Here is a 14,060-nt window from a genome sequence, read left to right on the forward strand (position 1 = left end):
TTTCCTAGATCCAAATAAGATCATCATCAACATCACAAAGTCTCTCCTCATGGCTCTTGAATATTTTGTTGAAATCCTGGCAACTACCATAACCGCCGCAGAGCGAAAAACCTAGGTTATTAATGGGGTGATGATATCCAAAGCATTAATGCTGCTGTGTTCGCACCCTTCAAACTGTTTGGTGAAATGCCATAGAGATGTGATATTGAACATTGTTCCCTGTATGGTACATTGACCAGTGAGTCAAAGCTATTCTGCAACTTGCCGGGGGGGGGGGGGGGGCAATAATAGTGGCGAGCCTTCTGATTGGTGCTATGGTGGAAATTCATGCCCCTGTACTTAAAAATCAGTAATATCTAAGGGAGGTTAATAAAACAGTTCAGGACGACAGCCATGTCAAATCACAATTTCTTAGGATATTCAAGTGGCTATTTTCAATTTCATTTAGTTTTAGCAATTTATAAATTTACATCCACACGCAGCCTTAATGATAAATGTATGTTGAGCTAGCTAATGCATTCATCATTAAGGGAGAAGTCTCTGGTTTTGTTGCAACGTGATGTTGATCGAAGTTACATCTTTTGTTGGCATCAAAGATTTCAGTCTACTTTTCTGTAGATTGCATCCATATTGAGTAATGTATGCATGCCCAGAAACTTCATATTATTTAAGGGGCATAGCATAAATTTGTCTTGCTATCAACTTTTAGTTAGTCTGCATGGTACTCTGCTAAGAAAGTTTCTTCGATACACCATCTCTACAGACTCTATGTTCATAGTTTAAATTGTGGATTTTACAGAGGGAAGGAACTTCTCTCGTTTCCTGTACATGCTTGATCACCAGGTTAAAAAATGAAATGTGTTCAGCTTGTGCCTAACCATTTTGTAAATGGTAGATACATGACATCATTTGTTGAACTTTCTCAGGATAGTTTTGGGAGACTACATGAAAGAGGGAAGGAAGTTCCAAAGACAGCAAAGCTATTGTGTAAACTTTTTCCTAATAAAGTCACCATACACATGCCACAGGTGCTTAATGTGTAAATTACATGGTTGGTCTCTGTTATTGATATATTTGTTACAATATCTGATGGTTGCTCATGAAATAATGCAGGATGAGGCCCTTCTTGTTGATTGGAAGAATCAGTTGGATCGGGATGTTGAAACCCTTAAAGCAAAGGGAAATCTGAATAATATTCGTTCGGTAAGTTCAAAAGGGAAAATTCTCTACACGCATGTACCATTATTACTTTTGAGCATATTATGTATGTCTCACACACACACACACACACACATATGGAAATGGTTTGTGATTAGCTGCTCAGACAATCAGATCAATAGGATCATCCTAACCCAATCAAAGGTGGAGGGGCAAATGGACAGACTTTGTGTGTCCATGTTTCTGCCCATTTTTCCCTCCACAAATGGCAGGGTTAGGATGATCCTATAGGGATGATTTTTGGTACACACCCTATCCATGGAAGGGCCTCCCAAATGAATGCTTTGGACCACCCCAAAAATGTGGGGCCGCATTTGTTTGTGAGCTCCTGCTCAGATAAGTTAATCTGAGCAGCTGCTCACAAACCATTTCCTCATATATATATATATATATATATATATATATATTTGAATGTAGATATATCTATCTATTGTGTTCTTTATCACTGTTTCTTGTGATTTCTCATACATAGATATGCTACTTCCTAGGGATGTCAATGGGCTGGCTCCCAACTTATTGGAGCCAAAATTTACCTTGTATTTGGGCCAGTCCTGGATTAGAGTTGTTCATTATTTTGACCAAACCAGTGATCAAGTCTGGCACATGGACACACTACTGCTTTGCTTGTAGTCGGTGATTTCTTTTTCATGTTTTTTTTCTTGTGGGTTCTCCTCGTCCCCATTTTTTTTTTAATTATCTTTTGACCCCCTTAATAAGGTTCTTTATTGTAAATCTCACTCTAAAAAAACAGAAAAAGAAAAAAGAAAAAGTTGCCTCGTCGGATGTGCTCATTTTCTCTTAGGAATCCATTTAACTAGAGGATAGTTGAGACATTGATAACTGAAGAGGCACTGACATCCACCCTCACTTGTTTTAATATTGACACTATTTTAAACTTCTCCTATTGTTTGTTCATAACTTTTCGGGAACATTACACCCGATGGAAACGTTTTAAAAATAATGAGTGCCAATATCAAGACAAGGGAGTGTAGTTTTCCTCTCTCTTGGAGAGGAAACCATTAGATGCCTCTTTGGTTGATGGGATCGCTTAAGAACAATCCCAAGCCACTGGTAGAAATGGTAACATTAGATATGCACTAAGTAGGGTGTTTGTTAAATCTATGCAAGGACTAAGCAGATAAGGCATGTAATTGTAAGAATTGAAAGCTTGTGCTGTGAGTCAGTGAAAAGTGGGGGATAGGGATCATCTATGATTTGTTGCTTTCAAGCACCACTCATGTAGAGCAGTAGAGGTAATTAGGTAAATTGGAAATTAAGGAACTTTCAGCAGAATATAATTGAATTAAGTATGGAATGGGGCTTTTGTTCACGGTAGTTTATAGCAGTGTTTAAAAACAAGGCTGCGGCGCGGAACGCGGCCGAAGAAAATCCTGGTCGACTCGGCACGACGTGGTCGAGTACTTGGTTGATGCGGCTGAGTACTTGGTTGACGCTGTCATAATTCGGGAGAGTCAAAGGAGTTTTTACTGACTCTGTAGGGAGAGTCAAATGAGTTTTTATTGACTTTGTGTCCAACAAGTTGCATGTCCAACCAATGTTACCGAAGTCGCCATCCACACTCTGAAAAATATGATGAAACACTATCCCAGACTAGGGTCAGACCTGGATCGCCAAAAATGCCGACACGAAGGTTCGTACTATTACAAAAAAAAATTATGAAGATGTTGGCTTCTAGCACAAGACCCTCTCCTCCAAGTTCAAGCAGGCCATCAATTCGTCAACCCGGACTACAACAAACTCGCATATCCAGTTTTGCAATAGCGAACACTTCGGTGGACCAGTGAAAGAATGCCACATAATAGTTTGTTAGGTTGATCATTTATCATGTTTTTATTTCAGATTTGGATAGTTATTTTCATTTTCTTTCATTTAAGATTGAGAATGCAATATATGCTGATACTTAATTTAGTTATACTTGGAGATCTTCAAATTTTATATATTTTAGGTTTGGATTGGAACTAGAATTTTCATTTTGAATAAATATGAATGACATCCACGAGGTTTTGTGTGTGTGTGTGTGTGTGTGTGCATACATATGAGAAAAGAGTTCCTACACCCTAGTGTAGATAACTTATCTACACCCTAGGCTTAAAATACAGTGGGGCCACTTTGTTTGGGTGATCCAAAGCATTCATTTGATGGGCCCTCACAGAGATAGGGTGTGCCAAAAAAATCACCTCCCTAGGATCATCCCAACCCTACGATTTGTGGAGGTAAAAATGGACGTGTATAAACCTTCACAAATCTGTCTATTTTTTGCCCCCATAGTTTGAAGGGTTAGGATGATCCTATGGAGCTGATTTTTTGGGCACACCCCATCTATGTGAGGGCCCATCAAATGAATGCTTTGGATCACCCAAACAATGTGCCCCCACTGTATTTTAAGCCTAGGGTGTAGATAAATTATCTACACTAGGCATGGTTTTAAAAACGTTTCGGCCGAAATATTTCGGTTTTGGTGGAAAACGAAACGAAATTCACAGTGAGTCAGAAAAGTACCAAACTTCGCCGAAACGTTTCGGAAATTTTGGAACGTTTCGGTAAAATTTCGAAAATTTCGGTGAAACGTTTCGGAAATTTCGGTGAAACGTTTGGAAATTTCTGAAATTTCTCGGTGAAATTTTTACAAGATTTTGTCCGAAATTTCGTACCGAAACCCAAACGTTTCGATTTCGCTGATGACCGAAACCGAAACCGAGATTTAAAACCTTGACACTAGGGTGTATGAACTTCTCTCTCTCTCTCTCTCTATATATATATATATATATATATATATATATATGTGTGTGTGTGTGTGTGTGTGTGTGTGGAGAGAGTGAGAGAGTACCGAAGCGACCCAAATTACCACTCCAAACTGGCGCACAATCCCAAATAATGAACCACCTTAGCCTACCCTTATTGTACCAACCAAAAAATCACCTCCATAGGACCATCGCAACCCTACGATTTGTGGAGGTAAAAATGGACGTGTATAAACCTTCACAGATCTGTCCATTTTTTGCCTCCATAGTTCGAAGGGTTAGGATGATCCTATGGAGCTGATTTTTTGGGCACACCCCATCTATGTGAGGACCCATCAAATGAATGCTTTGGGTCACCCAAACAATGTGCCACCACTATATTTTAAGCCTAGGGTGTAGATAAGTTATCTACTCTAGGGTGTAGGAACTCTTCTCTCTCTCTCTCTCTCTCTCTCTCTCTCTATATATATATATATATATATATATATATATATATATATATATATATATATATATATCGGAAAAGTGTTTCTACTCGGTCTTGTAGCTAAGCTTATCTACTCGGTCGGGTTAAATACAGTGGGGGCCCACATTGTTTGGGTGATCCAAACCATTCATTTGAAAGTCCCTTACTTAGATAGGGTGTCCACAAAAAATCAGACCCATAGGATGATCCTAACCCATCCAACAATGGAGGGGAAAATGGGCAGATTTGTGGACAAACTGTGTCTGTCCATTTTTTCCCATTTTTCCCTCCACTGTTGGATGGGTTAGGATCATCCTATGGGTCTGATTTTTTGTGCACACCCTATCTAGGTAAGGGACTCTCAGATGAATGGTTTGGATCACCCAAACAATGTGGGCCTCCACTGTATTTAACCCGACCGAGTAGATAAGCTTAGCTACAAGACCGAGTAGCAACACTTTTCATATATATATATATATATATATATATATATATATATATATATATATATATATATATATAGAGAGAGAGAGAGAGAGAGAGAGAGAGAGAGAGAGAGAGAGAGAGAGAGTTAAGTGAAGCTACACATACGTGCAGCTAACTTAGCTACACCGACGGCTTAAAATACAGTGGGCCCACATTGTTTGGGTGATCCAAACCATTCATTTGATAGGCCCTCACATTGGTAGGGTGTGCCCAAAAAATCAGCTCCATTGGATGATCCCAACCCTTCAAACTGTGGAGGCAAAAATGGACAGATTTGTGAAGGTTTTTACATGTCCATTTTTGCCTCCACAAATCGTAGGGTGGGATGATCCTATGGAGCTGATTTTTGGGCACACCCTATCTATGTGAGGGCCCATCAAATGAATGGTTTGCATCACCCAAACAATGTGGGGCCCACTGTTTTGTAAGCCGTCGGTGTAGCTAAGTTAGCTACACTTTTCTCATACACACACACACACACACACACACACACACACACACACACACATATATATATATATATATATGGAGAGAGTGAGAGTACCGAAGCGACCCAAATTAGCGCTCCAAACTGACCCGCGACCCCAAATAGTGAACCAACTTAGCCTACCCTTATCGTACCACCTACCGGGCTACCATCGTACCCTGTACCCGTTTCCGCACCGCGTACCAGAACAGACTGCATTCCAGGTAACATTTGTGTCCAACTTGTTCAATCTTTGAATTGATCAAAACAGACAAGTTTTAGCCCAACTCTGCCAAGAACTGGCATGTTTCCTTTTTTTCCCCCCTATTGATTGCTATGGTCCTCCATTGAAGTTGGTGTGGCTTGATTCCTGTAGAGGCAGTGGGTCTTTATCATGTCTGTCTTTTTGTGCCTCTCGAGTCATGATTATTTTATGGAAGGGATTCCCCTAAGGTGATTTGTCAGGCTACTTATGATGCCGAACCACCTTGGAGGATTCACAGATGTAGTTGATGATGTTAGTATTACTTGCATGTTTGGGGAGACATTCAATTATCCCACGTTCATAAGGAAGCCAATACTATGGCTTATAGGCTAGCACATATGTTTGTCAGTTCTAACATAGTTGGTGCATAGATATTCTTGTAATTTTCTGCCTATTTTTATCAATAGCTCTTCCCTTATTGTTAAAATGGTCACTAACATGTTTATAACTTCACCCATATTTTACAAGGTTGCTTTGTATTCATTTATTCATTTGTACTTGTAATTGAACTTACAGGCATGGATAATGATTGCCGTACTTCTAATCGTAATACATTTTGGTTTATTTATATGCAGGTTTTGACTCGCAGTGGGCTGGATTGTGATGGACTTGAAACAGTGTGTCTCAAGGATCATGCACTAACCAAAGAAAGTGCGTGCTATTTCTATGATACAATAAAATGGAAAAATCCTCCTTTGTGAAATAATTATTTTCTAAAATATTTACATATTACATGATTGCATATATTGCAGGTGCCGAGAGGCTTGTTGGATGGGCATTGAGTTACCATCTCATGCAGAGCACAGAAGCTGATGCAAAAGATGCAAAGCTTGTTTTGTCAAATGAGAGGTATTTGGCCTTGATGCTAGTGTGTGCTGTCTTTTTTTTTTTCACCACACACACACACACACACACACACACACACACACACACATATATATATATATATATATATGGGGAAAGTGATTGTGAGCGGCTCCTCATATAAGCTTATATGAGGTGACTGCTAAAAACATGGTGGGCCCACATTTTTGGGGTGATCCGAACCGGTCATTTGATAGGCCCTGACGTAGATAAGGGGTGCCCAAAAAATAAGCTCCATAGGATCATCCCAACCCTTCGTACCGTGGAGGTGAAAGAGGGGAAAATGGACGGGTAAGTGGGCAAATTTATACCCACCCATTTCCCTCTCTTTCACCTCCACAGTTTGTAGGGTTGGGATGATCCTATGTAGCTGATTTTTTGGTCACTCCATATCTATGTCAGGGCCTATAAAATGACTAGCTCGGATCACCCCAAAAATGTGGGCCCACCATGTTTTTAGCAGTCACCTCATATAAGCTTATATGAGGGTGCCGCTCACAATCACTTTCCCCTATATATATATATATATATATATATATATATATATATATATATATGAGGAATATGATTGTGAGCTCGAGCGCATATAGCTTATATGCTCTCGAGGGCACAAAACTCATGTGGGCCCACATTGTTAGGATGATCCAAAGCATTCATTTGAAAGACCCTTACATAGATAGGGTGTGTACAAAAAATCAGCTCCATAGGATCATCCCAACCCATCCAAAAGTGGAGGGCAAAATGGACAGACACCGTTTGCCACAAATCTGCCCATTTTTGCCCTCCACTTTTGGAGGGGTTAGCATGATCCAATGGAGCTGATTTTTTGTACACACCCTATCTATGATGGGGCCTTGCAAATGAATGGTTTGGATCACCACAAAAAATGTGGGACCCATGTGTTTGGGCCCTCGAGCGCATATAAGCTTATATGCACACAATCATTTTCCTCTCTCTCTCTCTCTCTATATATATATATATATATATATATATGTGTGTGTGTGTGTGTGTGTGTGTGTGTGTGTGTGTACATAGGAAGTAACTGTTAGTGACAAGAAGAATAAGATTGGAAATGCATTTCTGGCAGCATCCAGTATGGAATTGGAATCATGCAGGGTATCCAGAATGAGTCTAAAAGCTTGAAGAAGTCACTTAAGGTAATTTGATTTGGTTGCTTGTCTAAGAGCTTCACAAAACGCGGTATTCATTTTATCAGTTTCTGAAGGAATAAATGTTGGTCACTGAGTGCAAAATATTTTGAAGAAAGAATTCAAAATTTAGGGTAGAAATATTTCTTATTGAAAAGCTATTTATCGAACAGTTCCCGAATAAATTATTCTGTACACTGTCAGGATGTAATAACTGAAAATGAATTTGAGAAAAGGCTCTTAGCTGATGTTATCCCGCCTAGTGACATTGGGGTAACATTTGATGACATCGGAGCTCTGGAAAATGTCAAGGACACATTGAAGGAGTTGGTGATGCTTCCTTTACAAAGACCTGAGCTATTTTGCAAGGGGCAACTGACAAAGGTTTGCATATTACTCATTTTAAAGCTCTGTTGTCTTTAATATCTTTTGGTGAATCCTTTTCACAGGAAATTTCAATGGATAAAGAGTTGCTATTTTTCCATATTTGTCTTTGTGGCTCTAGTTTTTTTGTACTTTGTCATGACTTGTTATTCTCTTGACATTTTTATATTATGTTTCTGCCTGGTTCTTATTTTGGTATTCTTTATATTTTTGAGTTAAGATTTTCTACGCTGCCTTATTTGATTCGACCAGGGGTTTGTGTTATTCATCTTAATCAAATGAAAATAAACCCACTCTAGAGGTCACACAATGTTATTACCTATGATTTCGCCGACACTTCGAATTTATTGCCGACTCACAGGCCCGGCCGTGTCCGACACGACACGCGTGTCCACACGTGTCAACACTCCTTTGGACACTTTTACTAGTATTGTTGGAAGTGTTAGACTTAATGTGGGTGTGCGGACTTGTTTTTATACTGTGTCAAGTGTGACATTCTGTTTTTTTATTGAATATTGTGTTTACCTCATTTAGACAACTCGTATCCATGTCGAAACTGGAGAATTCATCTCCACAAATCATGATTGCATATACTTTCTATTTTAGCCGTGTCCCCGTTTCTAAAGTTTGGGAGTTTGCCGTGTCCGACACTCCACGTCCGCGCTGACACGCGACACTCGTGTCCGTGTCCACAAATCATAGGTTATTAAAAAAGTAAATATGCAAATTTGCCCAAACTATGGATCCAGCATACAGTGCCATGCTTTCAGGGAATTGCATAAAACGCAATATTTTTTCTGCCCAGGAGTCACCCTCTCAGGGGTTGTAGGAAATTCTTTCAATAGAGAAGGTGAAGTGGGAGGTCTGCTAAAGTGGGGAGAGTTGTCCTTCAACAATCTCAGTGCACTGAGGGAGTCTCCCTCATCCATTAGTTCACATAATGAACCTCACGTGAAAGTGCAAGGTACTCTATAATAATCTTAAGGCCTTCAATGAGGGCCCTTAGTACTGCCTCTTTCGAATCAGTAATGTCTATGGAACCTGAAAAGGATCAGCAATGACGTCGGATTTCACTTGTTTATAATTTACTATCTTATCTTGTCCAGTGAAGATTTGCTTTTTTTTTTTTTTGAATGATGTTTTGTCTGATTTTGTACCATCTCATAATGATGTGTTTTCTGCTCAAATAGTTTTAGTGTCCAGGAGGTCAACAATGGTGCCAAACCAATCAGAGAATGAGGTTTTTGCCCTGTGAAGGGCATTCTTTGGCATACCATTTCAGGATCAAATAGGGTGTGGTGTGCCGATTCGACAGAGGGACTATTTGTTTGCTTGATTCATGATTTCAGTTTCGATTTTTAATGCACGATGCTGGTGGAATATGGTGTATGAAACTTTCCAACGGGTGGAAGGGAAGCTTTTAGGTAGGGGTGCAACTTGGGCGGGCTCAACCCGAACCCAACAGGTTCAACCCGGGAAAAAGTCCGGTTGGGTTGAGTTCAGGTCGGGTTCGGGTTCGGGTTGGGTTTTCTCAACCCGGGCTGAGTTCCGGTCAGGTTTGGGTTGAGGGCTTGGGCAACCCGACCCGAGTGAACCTGACTTTTTTAATAATTTTTTTAATTTTTTAAGCTAAAAATCTCGGGTTGGGTTGGGTTTGAAGTCGGGTTGGCAAAAAGGGTTCCTCAGGTCGGGTCAGGTTCATGTTGACCAAATGGTTGCTCGGGTCGGGTTCGGGTTGGCTTCAACCCGACCCGAGTTGCACCCCTACTTGTAGGGGGGAAAATTACAGAAAAATAGGCTCTATGTGGATGAATTTAAGAATAATTTGTGAGATTTAGCAATTTTAGATGCTCATGTGGGCAGGCATGATGAAAGAATAAAGGTGAGGCGAGAATGATTGGAGTTCTCTCTCAAGAGGAAGCACATCGATGGCAAAGATGTGGGGATGTTATGGTTTCCATTCCAAAATAGACATATTACAATGCCTGGGGTAATAAAAGCACGCTTTGTTTCTTGCAATGATGGAATCATGGTTTAAAATTTCGACCGAAATCCAAAATTTCGGATACCGGTGGGGACCGAACCCGGAATTTTCCGAAATTCCATTTTTCGCCCTTTACCAAATTTCGGTTTAATGACATTATTTATTAAAAAAAAAAAGTGATACAAAATTTCGGCCGAAATTTCGGAATTTGGGTCCGGAATTTGGAACCAAATTACCAAATTTCGGACCGAAATTTCGGCGAAATCCGAAATTTCAGTTTTTTTGGGGTCCGAAATGGTTACCGAAACCGAAATTTTAAACCATGGATGGAATTCAATATAGAGACTAGGATTGATGGAAGAATTGACATTGTTTACTTAACACCCTCATTTTACTAGCAAGGAAGTTAGGAAAGTTTTATTTAGTGTCCTGAAAGATGTGACCCCTAATTGAATGCAGACATTGTTCACTTTTGGAAAGCTGTATTTAGTTTACTAAATGATAAGGCCCCTAGTTGAATCAAGCCATTGTTTGCCTCTTGGAGTCTCTGTGTTGGAAGGCGAAATAGATCTTTTTATAGATGAATTCTTCTAATATTAGAGCTACATTAGAAAATACTGCGCTTCTTATTGGTTGTTTCTCCAAAAGATAGAAACTAGTTTATAAATTGGGCTAACTTATTATTATTATTATTATTTTAAAAAAGAAGGGGTAACTTATGAATGGTTTGGATCATCGAACTAATGGGCTCACTTGTACTTTTGAGTTTTGACATCATATTTTTCCTCGGAAAGATATGTGCATCCATTGTATATGATCCCTTTTTGATGGGTACCTTCTCTCAGTTTTCTATTCCATATAACCTGCACTGGATTAAGTAATGATTGAATTCTTGCATGAGCTTCGTTATAGCCTAAATGTTAAAGTTGCTGACTTAATACATAGGAGAAACTGTTTCATTTGATAGTTATCTGTATGAGCCATCTAGAAATATGACCCGTCTTTAGATATTTTTGGATGACAAGAGTTGATTGTAGTTCAGGATATTTCTGCAAAAAGTTGATATGCTTGAAAAGTCATCAAGTATTCTGTTAAAATAACTGTCTATTAAAGACAATATCGATCGAATTTCTTTCTTGTTCAGCCTTGCAAGGGCATACTTTTATTTGGACCTCCTGGTACGGGAAAGACGATGCTTGCGAAAGCTGTTGCCACTGAAGCGGGTGCCAACTTTATTAACATTTCAATGTCTAGTATCACATCAAAGGTAGCTGTTGAAATTATTATTTCATTTTTTTTTATCTCTGATCTTCATTTCAGAAAATCATTATATCATGTCTTATATTGCAGTGGTTCGGTGAGGGCGAGAAATATGTTAAGGCCGTTTTCTCACTAGCAAGTAAAATTGCTCCTAGTGTTGTGTTTGTTGATGAGGTGAGCTTGTTGCATCTCGTCTTTATGTATGCCTTGGGGTATATCAATCTTACTCTCTTTGTTTCTTTCAAAGGTTGATAGCATGTTGGGCCGTAGAGAGAATCCAGGAGAACATGAAGCTATGCGTAAGATGAAAAATGAATTTATGGTGAATTGGGATGGCTTGCGCACAAAAGATAAAGAACGAGTTCTGGTGCTTGCTGCTACTAATAGACCCTTTGACCTTGATGAGGCTGTTATTAGAAGGCTTCCACGAAGGTAAATGACATTTCATGTGTGCAACAGACAGTATTATTTTGTACTATCTCAAGTAGCAGTTTTCTTTTTTTTTTTCTTTTTTTTGTGCCTTAAATATATTGGAACTCCTGGACAGCTCATGTGAATCAATTTCTAACATATTGTTTTCTGCAGGTTGATGGTAAACTTGCCGGATTCCCCGAACAGATCAAAGATCCTTAAGGTGATTCTTGCGAAAGAGGATTTGTCTCCCGATGTTGATCTGGATGCAATTGCAAATATGACAGATGGATATTCTGGAAGTGATCTGAAGGTTGTCCTACTTTTTATGACAAGTCATCACTTTATCTTATAATGGCTCGTATCTTCCTTTCAAATTCTCATACACACTTGATACTATTGCAGAATCTTTGTGTTACGGCCGCTCACTGTCCGATTAGAGAAATACTCGAAAAGGAAAAGAAGGTCAGTTTAATTATCTATTTTCCTTCACTTTCCTTTATCCGAAAACAATATTTTATCTTCATGGGTTGGTTCAATAAGTTTAACCATGTCTTTTAGTTGAAACTGTGCCAACAACACTGACGAGATCGCCTCTAAGCATGCCGTAGTTTATTTGGGATGTTCTAGTTTATGGTATTTATAACAAAAGTTCACCATGGGTGCATCTTATCAACATCCAATCAAAAGATCAAATGATGGTGGGAAGTGGCCATACTTGCTTTGCCATTTTAGGAACTGGTGGGATCTAGTGTAATCCATTTCAATCCACCCATGGTGGAATTCAATTTCATGCCGGGTTGCTGCCCTGGCTTTTCTGCACTAATTCAACTTTTACCCTCTCTAAGGCAGCACCTATGAATTAACTGTTGATTGCATTAGTGGATTACTCGTACGATATCTAAACGGAAATCCAGATTACAGATGCCCATTTTTATGATTTCATGGATCAAGACCAGAGGCGTCCAATGTTTTGAATATTTTTCTTTTACATTGAATTGCTGGCAGGAGCGGGCCTCGGCAAAAGCAGAAGGCATACCCCCTCCACCACTGAGTGGCAGTGTGGACATACGACCTCTAAGTTTCGAAGATTTCAGATACGCCCACGAGCAGGTAATGCAGAAGCACAACTACAGTTCCCTGCTGCTGCTGTTATATAGAATACACTATATCTCTCAATTTTCACTCCATCTCTAACTTGGTTTCTCATTTCAGGTTTGTGCGAGTGTATCATCAGAATCTGCAAACATGGGCGAGCTGCTACAATGGAATGAATTATATGGTGAAGGGGGTTCTAGAAGGAAGAAGGCCCTGAGCTATTTTATGTAGCTTATTATCTGTACAGAGGTTATTCTTCTCTTTCCTTTTTCCTCCTTTCCATGGCCAAAATAGGCTGCAGCTCTCTTAGGCCGCCAATGATTGCCGGGCATTGTCGGCCTGGGCATGCCATGTATAATATCAAAATGCATACATAATATATGAGTAACTTATACTGGTTAGTTTTGGATCGGTTGGCCCCGGCGGTCTGTAGAAAGGGTTGTGGCCTTCTAAAGGTCCGGCGTGGCCTCTTATTTTCTGTTCTGCGCCCTGTTACCAACCGACATTTGTTCTGCCTACTTTAAGCATCTGTTTTCAACCTTTAGCTTGTGTGAACATTTTATCAACTCAACTCCATTACAAACAACTATGGAAGTGCAAAATGTTTATATCCCAGAGATGTGCCCATTTCTTCTTCTGAGCTCTGTTGCCCATTTCTTTTTTTATTATTTATATTGTATTTCTTCCCAAGCCTACATTTTATGTATGCTTGAAGATTCTGATGTTGTATAAGGTATTCTCCGGGCTGAGCTCGAAGCATATTGAGTATTCATGTGCCCTTGGCTTTTACCTGCTTTTATGATGGGATGTTGGTATATCTTTGGGGACTGTAGGGGCCCAGGTAAATGGAAATGTATGAATTGAAGAGTGCCATTATCAATTAGGGGACTGCAAATATCAATTCAGTGTCTTTATGATGCAAATTTTTATAGGTTTGGTCAATTCCAAGCCTCCAGACTATTAGATGGAGAATTAGAAAAGGAAAAAACGAGAGTTTTACATCACAGTTTTAGAACTCCCTGACTCAATCGCCAACTCGTCTGAGTCTGAGTAGCTTACCTTGGCAGTTCTCATCTGATTTGCCCTACCTAGTCAATCAAAACTCATTGACTCGCCCCATGAATCAGTATCTGACTTGAGTTGACTCTTTTTCGTGGCAAGTTCTTGTCAGAGTTCGAGTTTTGGAACATTGGTTTAAGTTTGTAAAATATGCCCATGCATCATATAACAACGAGAAATGAGAAGGAA

General features: G+C 39.5%; 1 protein-coding gene across 2 annotated transcripts in view; it reads left to right on the forward strand.

Annotated features, from left to right (window-relative positions):
* Positions 1 to 13,449, forward strand: part of LOC143861157 (uncharacterized) — a 31,207-nt gene extending 17,758 nt beyond the window's left edge. For both annotated transcript variants that reach the window (XM_077372084.1, XM_077372085.1), the window contains 13 exons: positions 927 to 1,028; positions 1,114 to 1,203; positions 6,239 to 6,314; positions 6,416 to 6,512; positions 7,615 to 7,684; positions 7,880 to 8,059; positions 11,188 to 11,310; positions 11,394 to 11,477; positions 11,551 to 11,735; positions 11,889 to 12,027; positions 12,120 to 12,179; positions 12,723 to 12,827; positions 12,930 to 13,449. In XM_077372084.1, the coding sequence (XP_077228199.1) occupies positions 927 to 1,028; positions 1,114 to 1,203; positions 6,239 to 6,314; positions 6,416 to 6,512; positions 7,615 to 7,684; positions 7,880 to 8,059; positions 11,188 to 11,310; positions 11,394 to 11,477; positions 11,551 to 11,735; positions 11,889 to 12,027; positions 12,120 to 12,179; positions 12,723 to 12,827; positions 12,930 to 13,043 (1,425 nt within the window). In that variant the 3' untranslated portion in view covers positions 13,044 to 13,449. The remainder of the gene's footprint in view (positions 1 to 926; positions 1,029 to 1,113; positions 1,204 to 6,238; positions 6,315 to 6,415; positions 6,513 to 7,614; positions 7,685 to 7,879; positions 8,060 to 11,187; positions 11,311 to 11,393; positions 11,478 to 11,550; positions 11,736 to 11,888; positions 12,028 to 12,119; positions 12,180 to 12,722; positions 12,828 to 12,929) is intronic.
* The last annotated feature ends 611 nt before the right edge of the window (positions 13,450 to 14,060 follow it).

Source organism: Tasmannia lanceolata, unplaced genomic scaffold (genome assembly GCF_043159265.1).
Source record: "Tasmannia lanceolata isolate RefF3 unplaced genomic scaffold, GAP_Taslan_0.1 ptg000037l, whole genome shotgun sequence".
NCBI lineage: Eukaryota > Viridiplantae > Streptophyta > Magnoliopsida > Canellales > Winteraceae > Tasmannia > Tasmannia lanceolata.